At 40.6% G+C, this 13,780-nt stretch overlaps 1 protein-coding gene across 2 annotated transcripts in view; it reads left to right on the top strand.

Annotated features, from left to right (window-relative positions):
* Positions 1-12,649, top strand: part of grin2ab (glutamate receptor, ionotropic, N-methyl D-aspartate 2A, b) — a 150,605-nt gene extending 137,956 nt beyond the window's left edge. Inside the window, exons 15-21 of one of the 2 annotated variants that reach the window (XM_088008481.1) lie at positions 42-202; positions 1,597-1,784; positions 3,580-3,818; positions 7,361-7,567; positions 8,612-8,666; positions 10,146-10,926; positions 11,012-12,649. In XM_088008481.1, the coding sequence (XP_087864607.1) occupies positions 42-202; positions 1,597-1,784; positions 3,580-3,818; positions 7,361-7,567; positions 8,612-8,666; positions 10,146-10,926; positions 11,012-12,008 (2,628 nt within the window). In that variant the 3' untranslated portion in view covers positions 12,009-12,649. The remainder of the gene's footprint in view (positions 1-41; positions 203-1,596; positions 1,785-3,579; positions 3,819-7,360; positions 7,568-8,611; positions 8,667-10,145; positions 10,927-11,011) is intronic. The other variant, XM_088008485.1, reaches the window with a different exon arrangement.
* The last annotated feature ends 1,131 nt before the right edge of the window (positions 12,650-13,780 follow it).

Here is a 13,780-nt window from a genome sequence, read left to right as displayed (position 1 = left end):
ATGCCATATTTTTCTTGCTTTCATTCTTCTTCTCCCCTCAGTTCCAGAAGCCGCACTCCTACTCCCCGCCATTTCGCTTTGGGACGGTTCCCAACGGAAGCACTGAGCGCAACATTCGGAAGAACTACCCAGATATGCACCAGTACATGACTAAGTACCACCAGACTGGTGTTGTGGATGCATTGGTCAGCCTCAAGACAGGGTAATGTAAATTTATCAAGTCAGCTCCTCTCACATTACATTGCCCTGCAGCTGAGAGTATGATTCTCAACCAGCACATGTATTTAAGAATAACCCAAACCCTTGGTGCCCAGCTTTAACTTGTGCCAAAGTATAGAGGTAGCTTTGCTCTGTGTTTCTGTTACTGACAGTAACATGTTTGCAACTGCTCATTATAAACTCCTGCTGCTGTACAAAAAAGGGACGCAGCCAAAAGAGACAAACTGTAATTTGCTCTGGAGTTGCCTACCTTTTATTCTCCCTCTGTAGCTCCCACTAATAGCAGAGCTGGTTTACAGTGTAGGCTTTGATCTTCAGGGTATTAAACATAATTTTACTTTTAGATTGTGTATTAATTATTATATTGATATAGCACAGCATATGCAAAATGTTTGTTTCTAACATCTCAGATTAAACTTAGTTATACAACATCAAAACTATGTAAAGAAGGTTTTCAGCTGAGTCATATGTAAACAATGTCAGAAGTGAAAATTGTCATGAAAGTCAATCTGGGGACTTGTGTTCAGGTACAAAAGAAACATAAGAGCACTATCTTCCCAAAATATACTACGCTGTTTTTAAGCTAAATTTAATAAATTAATGTATTGTATTACATTTTATTTCCCTAAGAAATATAAGCCATAGAACAACTATAAATGTGAAGCACCCAAGTAATCTGGCTGGCGCTTTTTACTGAGACCATTTTCAAGCTACAGTTAGATCTGAAGGGAGTGATTTTTACCTAATCAGTGAAAAACTTTTATTATTCAATTTTACAACCAACTACAGAAGTACAGGTATTTTCCACAAAAGTTTATAATAATCAGTTATATCAATGTTGGCATATAAGAAAACTAAATGGCATTTTGAAACTGTAAGTAAAACAAGTGAAGCGGAAGTAATAGAGTCGCAGAAGTAAGAAATACTTTGACCTATAGGTGGGAATTAACAGTCACATAACTCAGTGTTTTTGAGCAAATCCTGTGGAAAATTTGCAATATTTACTTTCCAGTTGCTCAAAAATTGCAGGGATCTGTTGACTTTGCGTAAATTTCTGTTATTGAGGAATCGCGAAAAACTGAAGGGAAGAGACTGATATTCATGTTTTAAAAAATTAGCAGCAGTTTCAGCAAAATGGGATTCTGCAATCTATTAAATCAAAGGCCTGAATATGTTTTTATTTTGACCGTAAGATTTTTAAAAGTTGTAGATCCAAAATATGTAGCAAATAAAAAAAGATTGTTTTACCTGATTAGTTTTTTAGAAAATTAGTAATGTTTTACCTAATATTTATCTCTTTATTATTTCCATACATGATTATTGTGTTTTTTTTCACCCTTTGATTTCATGCTGAATTTGAACTGGTTTTTGTCACAGAAAGCTGGACGCCTTCATTTACGATGCTGCAGTCTTGAACTACATGGCAGGCAGAGACGACGGCTGTAAGCTGGTCACCATCGGCAGCGGATACATCTTTGCCACCACAGGTTATGGGATCGCACTTCAGAAGGGATCGTATTGGAAACGTTTAGTCGATCTGGCTATACTTAGCATCATAGGAGACGGTAAGATGCTTCGTCATGTATTAGTCAGGTTTTTGAGGTTCTGTCGGTCTTTAAAGTGAACAGTCTTTGTCTTTGTCCTTATACAAAAAAACAATCTTGTACTCCTCCTTTCCCCTTTAAGAAAGCTACCAGGGTCTCATCTTAACACACCATTTCATCATCACTACTCTAAGAGGTGTGTGTATGTACATGTGTATGCGCATGTACATAAGGTGTAAAGTTATGGAACAAGTTACATGAAGATTTAAAACAAAGCAATAGTTTAACACAATTCAAAAGAAAGTACAAAGAGGTAATTTTCAATAGATACACATATGGGTGACAGAAAGCAATAAGGTGTGTATTGCAGATAACTTGGTGTAAGGGTTTAGAAAGACAAACCAGCATAAAATGGGAAAATGTATAGGTAAATATTAGTAACTGTTACTTCTGACTGCCACTTTGATTGTGATTTTTTTAATGACAGTAGGACTCTAAAGTTTCAAGTGTTTAGGGGGTAGGAGTTTATAAGTTCTCACTTCTTCCTACCCCATTTTGAGCATGATATGTTAACTGAAACAAAAAAATCTGTATTTTCTCTTCTTTCTTATGCACTTCTTGTTACTGTGCACTATTTTATTTTTATATTTGTATCATGTTCGAATAAAATTTCATTTCATTTCATTTCATGTGCTCACATATCCTAATATGCTGTTTTTCATACGAAATATCTAAGATAAAGAAAATGCTGCAATGCTACCTGCTTCCAAAGCAGCTAATCCTGAAGCTGCATTTAATTTATTGACTCTTATTGGCTGTACCCCCAAGAGCAGAAATAAAGAAGACTGGAGATATTAGCTTCTTCAAATTCAAACAGCAACAGAAAACATTTTCTACTCTGTGTGCTAATGCAAATTAAGGTTTATTTGGTATTTGAACTTTTACAATAGGCAAGTTAGAAGTGTTGGAATAGCTCTGATCATCTGTCCTACTAACTTACAGTATGTGATTTCACCAAACATGTACATGTAGAAGCTTGTTTTTTGGAGGGCAGATTTTAGCATGATTAGTTAATAATTAATTATTAGTAAATTAATTATAAATAAAAATGCAAGTTTTTTATTTTCTTGCAAAGTTGGTTTCTTTACATTAGGACTGTTAAGAGACTTGAAATGAGATGTTTGCTCCATTTATAGATGACTAAAGTGTATGAATAGTTGGTGGCAAACAAACAGAGTAAAAACAGTGCTTCTCTAAAATGATAAAATGAAGAAAGCATTCTGTTAGATATGGTGTTTTTGGAAATAAAAACTTGACAAAACAAAGCTGGGCTTTGGCAAACTGCAGTAGTTGAACCTGAGACAAAGTGATTTTTTTCAAAAGTTTAAAAGTCATATATAGCATTATCCTGATAATATGAACAAAAAGTCTTATTATTGCGACAGCAAGAGTAGCTTCTAAAGTGAGCATGCTGTGTAAATATGTTCTGTTAAACTGGCATATTAAATATTTTAGTGATGGACTGTCATCAAAATTATGCTATGATAAAAATTAGTATGCTGTTTAAGAGGTCTTACCTTTCTGAGAATAACTAAATCTGAATATAAAAATGAATATAAAAACAATCCTAAAAGATTTTGGGGTATTTATCCCTTTTTCTCCCATGGTGTTTTCTGTTTTTATCCTCTTTGCTTTCATTTGATATTGCATCCACTTCATCCCTGAATTACTCTTTCTACTTGTCCCAAAATCTTTTATCTTTCATCTTTGCCATTCATCCATTTTAAGACACTTTGTTTTTCTACTTTTCCAACAGGTGAGATGGAGGAACTGGAGGCGCAGTGGCTGACCGGGATCTGCCATAATGAAAAGAATGAGGTGATGTCCAGTCAGCTGGATGTGGACAACATGGCAGGAGTCTTCTACATGCTGGCTACAGCCATGGGCCTGTCCATCCTCACCTTCATCTCAGAGCACCTTTTCTACTGGAGGCTGAGATACTGCTTCACCGGTGTCTGCTCTGGCAGGCCGGGTATGCTCTTCACTATCAGCAGGGTGAGAGGAAATCAAACACACACAGTTAACACTTTTCCCTCTGCTGGAGCCGGTTCCTCAGAATTTACCTTCAAATGTAACAGCATCAAATTTTGTTTTGATTTGCAGTGAACTGGTGTTCACCACCTCTGTTGCTGTTTGAATTTGGGGCTGTGAAAACCATTTATTTGCCAAACTGTGTGTGTGTGTGTGTGTGTGTGTGTGTGTGTGTGTGTGTGTGTGTGTGTGTGTGTGTAGGTGTGCGTGTGTGTGTGTGTGTGTGTGTGTGTGTGATAAAGAGGAGAATTATTTGATTAGAGTCCAGCTGAGACCAAAATGAATTTGCTGCTCCATGGAAAGAATTGCACAGAAGGGAAACAAAACTACTAAAATCATAATATTAATATCATTAGGTACACAACAGGCAACGGTGGCAATGGTGGCAACGGCAGTAGGAGTTTACCCTGCAATTGGCCTACTGCTGGTTTGATTCTCAGTCTGCATCCTCGTCGTTTGCATCTCTGGGCAAGACACTTCTGGTGTTGGTGCAAAATATACAGCCTTGCTTCTGTCAGCCTTCAGCCATCATCAGCGTATGAATGAGCCGTTTGAGATTTCAATTGAAGATATAAAGGGCTGAATAAATCAAATTAATCAGACACTCTCAGACAGAGGGTGCTGAAACGCCTTTGAATCCCTGCTGGTAGACGTAACAGATTCAAAACTTAATTTGTCCCAACATCAGTCAGATTGTTAAATAAAGTAGGAACATACAGACCAGGCTTCTGATGCTCTGGTCTGATTTGCTGGTTCATTTACTTGCTGGAATGCATGCAGGAATGTGCAATACGTGTTTTTCTATTTTATTGTGGGTGTTATGTGCTTTGGGCACATTATGATTGTTTTTGTCTATTTTTTTTCTAGATTGTTTTGTTTATAGACTTTAATTAAATGACTTTTTCCCTGGTTTTTGATATATTTAGGAGTTTGAATAATTTTTTATTTTTGTAATTAATTCAATTACGTTTAGTTGTAGCGCTGTTGGTCCGCCTATATATAGGCTGGATTCAACGCACGTGTGTGTGTAAACCCGCCCCTTTGTCTTGCTTCTTCTCACTCCATAACCACCAGGGATGCGTCTTGAAACCAGTGGCTGTAGGCTGCAGCTAATGTCTCCAGCCTGCCATGCGATAGTTCTGTTAGCCTTTGTTTATTTGCTTTTTTGTTGTGATTTTGGCCTGGTGGGACCGGTTGTCCTGTTTTTGATTTGTTCTTTTGCAATAGATACTTTTTTGCTTTAGTCTGGTACTAGTAGGGGCTTCGACGGCCCTGTGCTGGGTAGGGTCCCCTACACAGGAGCCATCCTGTGGCCCCTGTGTTCTTTTTGATGGGCTCACCAGGTCCATCTTTCCTGTTAATACTTTTGTTTTTTGTTTTTTTGGGGGGGACACGGGGTTTGAGGATATTTAACTCTCTTTTTTCTTCTTCACAGAAAATCACAGCAGCTGAAGCAAAAGAAAATTCCAAGAGTGTTTTAAAATAAAATAACTTTTGAACCCTCATTCTTGCATCCATGTCCTCAAATATGTTGTGCCCTTTTTGGATGTGCCTCAACACATCCAAGCACATTTGTGTACTGTGTCTCAGTACACAAATGTCTTTTATTGTTGATTGACAGTGGGCCGCATTTGCTGATTTACTCCTGATTTACTTCACTGAAAACTTCAAACATCATAGTTTAGCTGTGGACCGTGAACATGCCTTCTGCTGGGACGGAGGAGCTAGTATGAATATAATCAGGAGCAGCACCAGGAACACATTAAGTTTAGCAGCAGAATAAGAACAGCTGTGATTTAGCAGTGCTGCTAGCAACTGGTTGCTCTGAAGAGAAACAATGATGCTGTGCTATGTTTCTGTTGGAGCTGCGGTTTTGTGCTGACAAATAGTGGCAAATATTAGCTTGTAAATTTTATTTTTACTTTAGTTAATAAAAGACAATAATAAAGTTTATGCATGGCTATTGGTTTACATCTTTTGACTGCATTATCTAAATCTAAAATGTTGCACATTTAATAACAAGTGCCAGAATGTAATTATATTTATATGTATGCCGAAATAACCAGCTGATCTGAGTCTTTGTCATTTTGTTTGGACCAGCAAAGAATTTCTATAAAACTTTTTAAATATCTGGGTTTATTTTAGTCCATCAGAACCAGAACCTGAAGGTTCTCCATTAATTAATGTTTCTGCAAATATCAGTGGAGAGTTGACCACAGTTGCTGCTGCTCATGCCCCCCCCTCTCCCCACAATAGTGAGGAATAGAGCGTAAATGGAAAAGTCACTACCCCATGTAGGACCAAACCACATCCAACTGGTCAGAGCGCAACGTGCCAATGGAAAAGCGCCTTTAGTTTTTTCCCTGGTTTAACACCCTGATAGTGACTGTGAAAGGCAGAGGCCTGCTAACAAGCCACCATTTAGTTCACGTCTGTTGAACCAAACATGCAGGATCCTGGCCCTTGAGGACTCACTTTGGACACTGGTGGCCTAAATAAAGGCTTTCAGTTGCTGCCATGTGATTGGATGAATTGCTATTCGAGTCAAAAGTAGCAAGTCTATATTTAACAAGAAAGGGAAAAGATGAATTAATGGAACATTTATACCATGGAGAAAGCAATAAAATCTAAAATAAATTATTTTCTATCTTTTATTTTCTTTCATATTACATTTTTTTACATAGTTTTTACTGACCTGAAAAAAATACTTTTCTTTCTCAAATTCCAGACTTTTACAGGCTGCAGAAACTTTGCAGAAGGCCTGTTTTCTCCATCCTCTCGCTCGCGCTCTCTCTCTCTCTCTCTCTCACACACACACACACACACATTCACAAGCAGGTCTACCAAGTTGAAAATGGTTAAATGTATGCAAGTCCCATAAGCTGATGAAACCACAGATGGACTGGTTGAGGCACAGGCATACAAACCTTAATGTACGCACAAAACACAAATGGGCACAGTAAGAACGACCACTTTTACATTATTCATATTTGATGCCTCTGTCTCAGGCAGGGCTTTTATTCCAGACGAGCAGCATTTCACACATTAAGAGTCTTACAAAAAACGTGTTCAATGTGTCTCCAAGTGTGTGTCTGTCTCAGCGTGCACATGCTGCTTGAGCAGAGGTGCTGGAGGTTAAGTGACTGTAGGAAGAACATTTTGTTGCACTCAGAGACCCCCCTCCAGTGACATCATCCCCTAGATTTAGTTATCAAGCACCGCTGAAAGTAATTCATCTAAAAATGTGGTGATTATCTCCCTTTGCCATGCTATAAAATATAATTAGGTTAAGGTTTCCAGTAAACCCTCTTAAAAACAAAGTAGGGGTCTCTATTACTTGTCTTTGCAAGGAAATTAATCCTGTGCTTATTTGAACTTTCTTTGGATAAAGTCACTGATTTAGGAATCACCTTTACTTTTCAATTATCTCTATCTCAGTCAGCCTCTGTCTTTAATTTCCTCACCTGCCATTTTCTCTTTAATTTCCTGTCCTGTGCTCATCTCAGGGTATATGGAGCTGTATCCACGGCGTTCACATTGACATGAAGAAGAAGGCGCCAGAGCTGGACTTCAGTCCTCAAGCCAACATGCTGCACTTGCTCAAATCTGCCAAGTCCATCGCAATGTCATCACCCAAACGCAACACTGTCCTTCTACAACCCAGCATCCTAGACATGATGTCAGGCAAAGGTACTGTACCACTCTTACATGCAGTGTCTTGCAAACAGAAGTTGTTTTTTTTTTTACATTTTGTCCCATTAAATCCTCAACTTCAGTTCCTTTTTTTTAATTTAAATGTGATAGAACACAAAGTAGCACATAATAAAAAAAAATAATGCACTGCATTCAAAACGTAATAAATAATAAATTGTATGCATTTGAATTCTGTTTCAATAGAGAATTATTCTACATACAACAGTTGCTCATTCTTTTCTTAAAAGCTCCACCTCAGAAAGACTGACTGGAACGCATCTATAAACATCAATTTTCAAGTTTTGCCAAAGATTCTTCTCTTGGACTGATTTTTCAGTGATTCTAACATATGAATATGCATCAGTCTAAACTTTGCAGCATGGTGGTTGTCCTACTCAGCTGCACAGTTCTTTGAACCAAAACTATGCTGTCTTTAAAAACTGCTCTGTCATGGTTTGTAGGTGAAAGTCGGACCCAAAAGCAGAAGAGGCTGCTGCAGCGAGTTGATGAGTTGTTTAATGGAAAATAATAAAGTAAGAACTTGGAAACAAAAGGGGCACTGTGTTACATGCAGGTGACGGGCTGCATCACCTGCACTGGTGAAGGAGGAGGAGAGGCTGTTAGACACTGGGAGGTTGATTGCTGGAACAATGGACTGGGACTAATTACTAACAAGGTGCAGCTGTGAGAAAAGCAAAGAAGAGAGTGAGGGAGCAGGGGAGCTGCTGGGAAAGACTGATCAAAAGAGAAAGACTGAAACTTTACTTTTCAGAAAGTAAAATTTCAGTCTCATGATAATGAATAAACAATAAGGTACAAAAGCAGACACAAAATAACCCGGGACCCTGACATGTACAGCATTTTTTATGCTGTAAATTTGACCTGTCTCCTATCTCATATTTTTCATTGCTATATTTTACATTGTGCAAATTTGCCTGCTTCTGTTTCTCTGTCACTTTGCTGGCAGTACACTTGATTTTCCCCACTGAGGGACAATAAACATTATTTGTGTTCTGTTGTAATGTCTTGCTAACAGGTGAATCTCTGCCCTGTTTATGAGGTAGGTTCCATCAACTCTGAACAGTTTCTCCATCCCTCCTGAAAAAAAGCATCTCCACAGTATGATCCTGCTGCCACCTTGTTCCCTTATGGGAATATTTATTTATTTATTTTTTAACCTTTATTTAACCAGACAGACCCATTCAGATCAACAACTTCCTTTTCAAGGGAGACCTGGCCAAGATAGACAGCAACAAATGTTAACTACTGTTGCATAAATTACAGTCAAACAGAAGAAAATCACATTAAAATCTCTTTAAAATTCAAAGTAATCTAAATAAAACCATTTTGTGTCCTGGAATTGGCCATGAAGGCCTTATATTTTTGATTAAACAATTGTTTTCAGTTTAGTGTTGTAGTGTGGCAGAAAAATGACAGAAATGTAATGTGCAGCTCTAAGAGTTGCCATGTAAAGAAATTTCTCCCACCTTACCCTGTTTTATCAACCTCACAACTTTATTATGACAGTTTGATTGTTCATGCTTTGAACAGATCTCTGATCTCTGAGGCCTTCACAGAACATTTGGATTTCACAAAAATAATAAATTGCTGTATTGCTCTTGTAACTTAAAAAATTGGGTAACACTTTATTTGAAGGGGGGTGAATAAGATTGACATGACACTGTCATAAACATGTCATAACACCTGTCATGAACATGAATAAGCCTTCATGAATATTTATGACTGTTGTCGTAAAGCGTCATTCGGTAAATTATGACACTTTTAATACAAAGTTGACATTATTGAAAATGTCTTTGTTATGACAACTTGACATTAACCAATAAATCATTACTGATATAAATTTGTTATAAAAGTATTACTGATTGCACTTTAAAAATCAGGTAACTTTGTTATTAAAGGTAAAGTTTAAACAGTAATGATTTCATGGTTAATGTCAAGTTGTCATAACAAAGACATTTTGAATAATGTCAACTTTGTATTAAAAGTGTCATAATTTACCGAATGACGCTTTATGACAACAGTCATAAATATTCATGAAGGCTTATTGATGTTCAGTCTTATTCACCCCCTTATTTGCCCCCCTTCAAATAAAGTGTTACCAAAAATTGGTTGTACTGGGTTTATATGGATTATATGGATTTATCAGTGAAGCAATTTTTCTTATTTTTTTTTTTATTTTTTTTAAAAACATACATAATTTTCCAATCACTTCCCATATATGGAATATACTGATAAATTAGTGGCAGCAAGGAGACAACATGTGAAAAAGCTTACTAATTGGTTTAGCAAGTCACCATTTGATGCAAAATAACCTCTATATGTTTTCTCCTATTGTTCATATTTGATATGTTTATTTGAGTGCTTACCTCATCTAAGCTTGATATATATCAAGCTTCTCCTTGTGTTGATAATAGTCTATGGTGGTCATGTCCAAATATGTCTCATGATTACAAAAGCAATAGATTGTGTATTCTGTGTGCCAAGGTAATAGGTAATGTATCGGCTAACTGGTGAAGCATTCATGCAATCATCCAACTGTTGTCTCCTGTCTGAGGAGCATGTCTTTTTGTCTCCTAGGTAACTCACTCCACAGTCTGCCTCAGAAGGGTCCTGGTCTCTATAGCAACGCTGCGGGTCCACAGGCTTTCCTGTCATTGTCCGGGCGACATAAAAACCATCTTAACAATGCTGCACCATTTCCCGGGCAACAAAAAGCCCCGACTCTCCAAACCAGCCCCAACAAGCCCCAGCTGTCAATCACCAATGATAACGACCAGAACCGCCTGGCCGGGCCTGCTATCACTGCATCAAAGCCACGGGCCTTATGGAAGAAAAGCGTGGAGACGCTGAAGACTCAACCGAGTGTGGTGTCTCCTGGAGGCCCGAGCCCCACCTCAGCTTCAGGGACTGGGCCTCCACAGATGAAGAGCCAGCGCTACCTGCCGGAAGAGCCGCAACACTCAGACATGTCAGAGTGTTCTAGTCGACCTCCATCGCACAAAGATTCTGACTCTATGGCTGCGAGGGGTGGATTTAAACCAATCAATCAGCTGAGGAAGCGGGGCGGAGGCGCAGGTGGAGGTGAAGGAGGCAGTCGAGGATCTAAGATCTACTCCATTGACTCTGACCAGGCCAGCCTCCAATCTGCTCCTCCCTACCAGAGAGACAGCCAGGGGGGAGGTGATGACCACAGTTACCCCCCTGACCTCTTTCCACCTGACAGCACTTACTCACACTCACACCAGTCAGATGCACCAATTATGCAGCTGAGCGCCAGCCTCCTGCACCACAGTCACAGTGCCGAGGCTGACCTGCACTCCCTAAAGGACAAGAAATACAGCACCTACACACACAGCAAGTAAGGGTTCCTGCCAAAAGCAAACTAATAATTATTCACATGGTTGAATTGTCTCAATTTTGATAGTTTTTCTTCCTCTATCTAGTGTAAAGGACAAATCTGCAGGATCATTTGAAGCTCCTGGTTCAGGCTCGGCCATCCAAGGTGCCAGGCCTGGTCACTGTCGTACCTGCCTGACCAAGCTCAGCGGTTACTCTGGCCTCTACACTGTTCGATCCCCTCAAGCACGCTGTGACGCCTGTGCCCACCTGGGAAATCTGTATGACATCAGTGAAGACCACCTGCACTCACACTACGCCCACACTCACCCACACAGTGGTGACATGTTTACTCACTACCTTCCACAGAGCGAGCTTGGCCTAGTGGGCGAGGGCGACGGGCTTGTCAGCCACTTTGAGCCCACCCCATCCTCGCCGTCTCCTCTGCCCGCTTCCCCATCAGCCCAACACCTCCAGCTGAGTCGGCAGCACTCCTACGAGAATGTGCTTCCAGACGGCATTCCGGAGCGTCAGTCACAGCCTCACCCCCACATGCGAGGACTCAGCCTTCCTGACAGGGACCGGGACAGGGAGCTGACCCTGGATGATGGGGCTTATGCCAACGTCCTCACAATGCGCTCTGACCGCCCATACAGCAGCCGCAGCCCGCCCTCTCCGTCTCCATCCCACCACCACAGCCTGGACATCCCGATGCCTATGCCACGGCGCTCAAAGAGCCTTCTGCCGGATCGCCCATCACACAATCCCTTCCTGTATTCAGCCCCCGGCACAGCACAACGAGACAACACCTCCCAGGCTGCCGCCCGCATGCCGCAGAAAACTTCCTCCCACGATCTCTACAAGCAGAGGATGCAGCTGTCCCTCACCCTCGGCAACCACGGCAGCCATCATGTCAACCAGCATGGTGGTCATGTTGACCAACAGGTGTTTTACCCTCTGCAGGACCCTCCTGTGGTGGCCTACATGGTTCCACCCACTGCCTCACAGCCAATGAGCTATGTGACAGCACCGCGAGCCTCGAGTGCAGGCGGCAATCGGCCTCGGCTGTATCGCCGCATGCCCAGCATCGAGTCTGATGTCTGAGAGTCACAAATAACACAGCTTTACTCTCACCAAACACACAAGCATGCAAGGAGAAGGTGTGTGTGGCTGGACCTGGCAGCTCTGGTTCTAAGCACATATGAAGATACACACACACGCAGACACACTCATGGGTGAAAGACTGAGCTCAGCAGTGGACCAAAGGGATTAACAGTGAAACAGAGTAAATACATTTCTTTATGAAAAGCCTCTGTAGGGCAGTAAAGGGGCCACAGGGACACCTGGAGGCAAAGTTGCAAAACGAGTAGTGTGTGTGTGTTGGTGTGTGTACTAGCTGGAAGCTGTGGGCAGCAGGGTACAAACTGACAATACTTCTAACTAGACAGATGGAACTCCTTGTGGAATAAGCGGGACACTGCAGAATCTAACACCAACAGTGGGATCTGACAAAAAAACAAGAAAATGTTAGGAAGACGAGCAAACCCATCCCATTCTCTCTGAGTTAAAGGGTCACAGACGATCCCCTTTTACCTGAGATTGCACACAGACGTACACATGCATACACATTTCACCCCAACAGTACCCATCCACCCACCCTTCCTCTCCAGGACTCTCCTGTTGCACTATAATTTCTCCTCCTGTTAACACGTTTGTTGTCTGAGCCTCTAAACTGCACTGCCAGCATGGCTTACAGAGTAGTTCACTACCAAGTAATCCTTGACTTGAATCAAAATTACTATCTATGTAAAAGACTGGAAGGCAGGCGGGAAGGTGTTCGGGAAACCAGTGTTAGAATGAAGCTCCTGCCTGCAGATGTACAAACACTCGAACACACACACACAAACTAAAAACAGATTCTGCATCTGTTTTTTTACGGGAAAGCTCAAACTTACCGACTGTTTGTTATTGTTGATGTCAGTTAATTGAACATTCCAAAAGGTGGACCAAACTTGGCCACCAAAAGAAAAAAAGAACCTCTCAGGATGTCGGTGTGTGTTCCTGAGTTTCTAAATCTAACAGACAAAGTGCAGCATCCTTGCTTCCTCTTTTAGCTAGCCTTCAGGTCTTACTGCATGCTTCCTACTGCCCTGTGTTACACTTAAACTCCTTATACAGGGTCATATATGCACAGACACTCACACCCGCACAAACACAAGGTACATGCACATTATGACATATACGCACATGTGCAGATTCGCAGTAGTCTAGTAGAATAAGGTGGTTGTGTGCGTGTGTGAGTGTGTGTGTGTGAAGCTATGAGATAGCTTCTCTTTGTGCACTTTGTAGATTTTATATCTCTGCCACCCACACAGACGTTTGACCAAAAAACACTTTTGTACGGAAAAATATGAATATTCTCAGTCACTTGCTGGATAGAGGTTTTTCTTTTTCCTCTTATTTCTTTTTAGCGGGTTTTAGGGTACGGTGTAGGGCAGAGCTCTTCCAGAATCAAACGTTTTTAGCATTAGACAAAGGGTTACAGTATCATGCATACAACACACACAACACAAACACTTTTCTCTTCCTTTGTCTACTTTAATGGAGCTCATCCCTCCTCTGAGCCTTTTTCCGCTTTCCTAATCGGATGGTTTCTGTTATTCTCTCTGTTGCTTATTGCTCTTCCCCTGCTCCCTGCCGTAGAGTAGATGAAGTATCAAAAGAGTAAAGTTCAGTCTTGGTGTTAAATAAAAATCCATTTTTGATGGAGATCACTTATTATCAGTAGTTGTGAGAGATCATCAGAGTCCGCACTATTTCTCATAGGATAGTGTCCTTTTCTGATTCCTTTCTATGTAAAACATAAGGACTTGCAG

Source organism: Poecilia mexicana, unplaced genomic scaffold (assembly GCF_051168715.1).
Source record: "Poecilia mexicana isolate PSO_F unplaced genomic scaffold, ASM5116871v1 scaffold_2, whole genome shotgun sequence".
Taxonomy (NCBI): Eukaryota; Metazoa; Chordata; class Actinopteri; order Cyprinodontiformes; family Poeciliidae; genus Poecilia; species Poecilia mexicana.
Note: the sequence above shows the minus strand (reverse complement) of the source record. Positions and strands in the feature narration are given on the sequence as shown.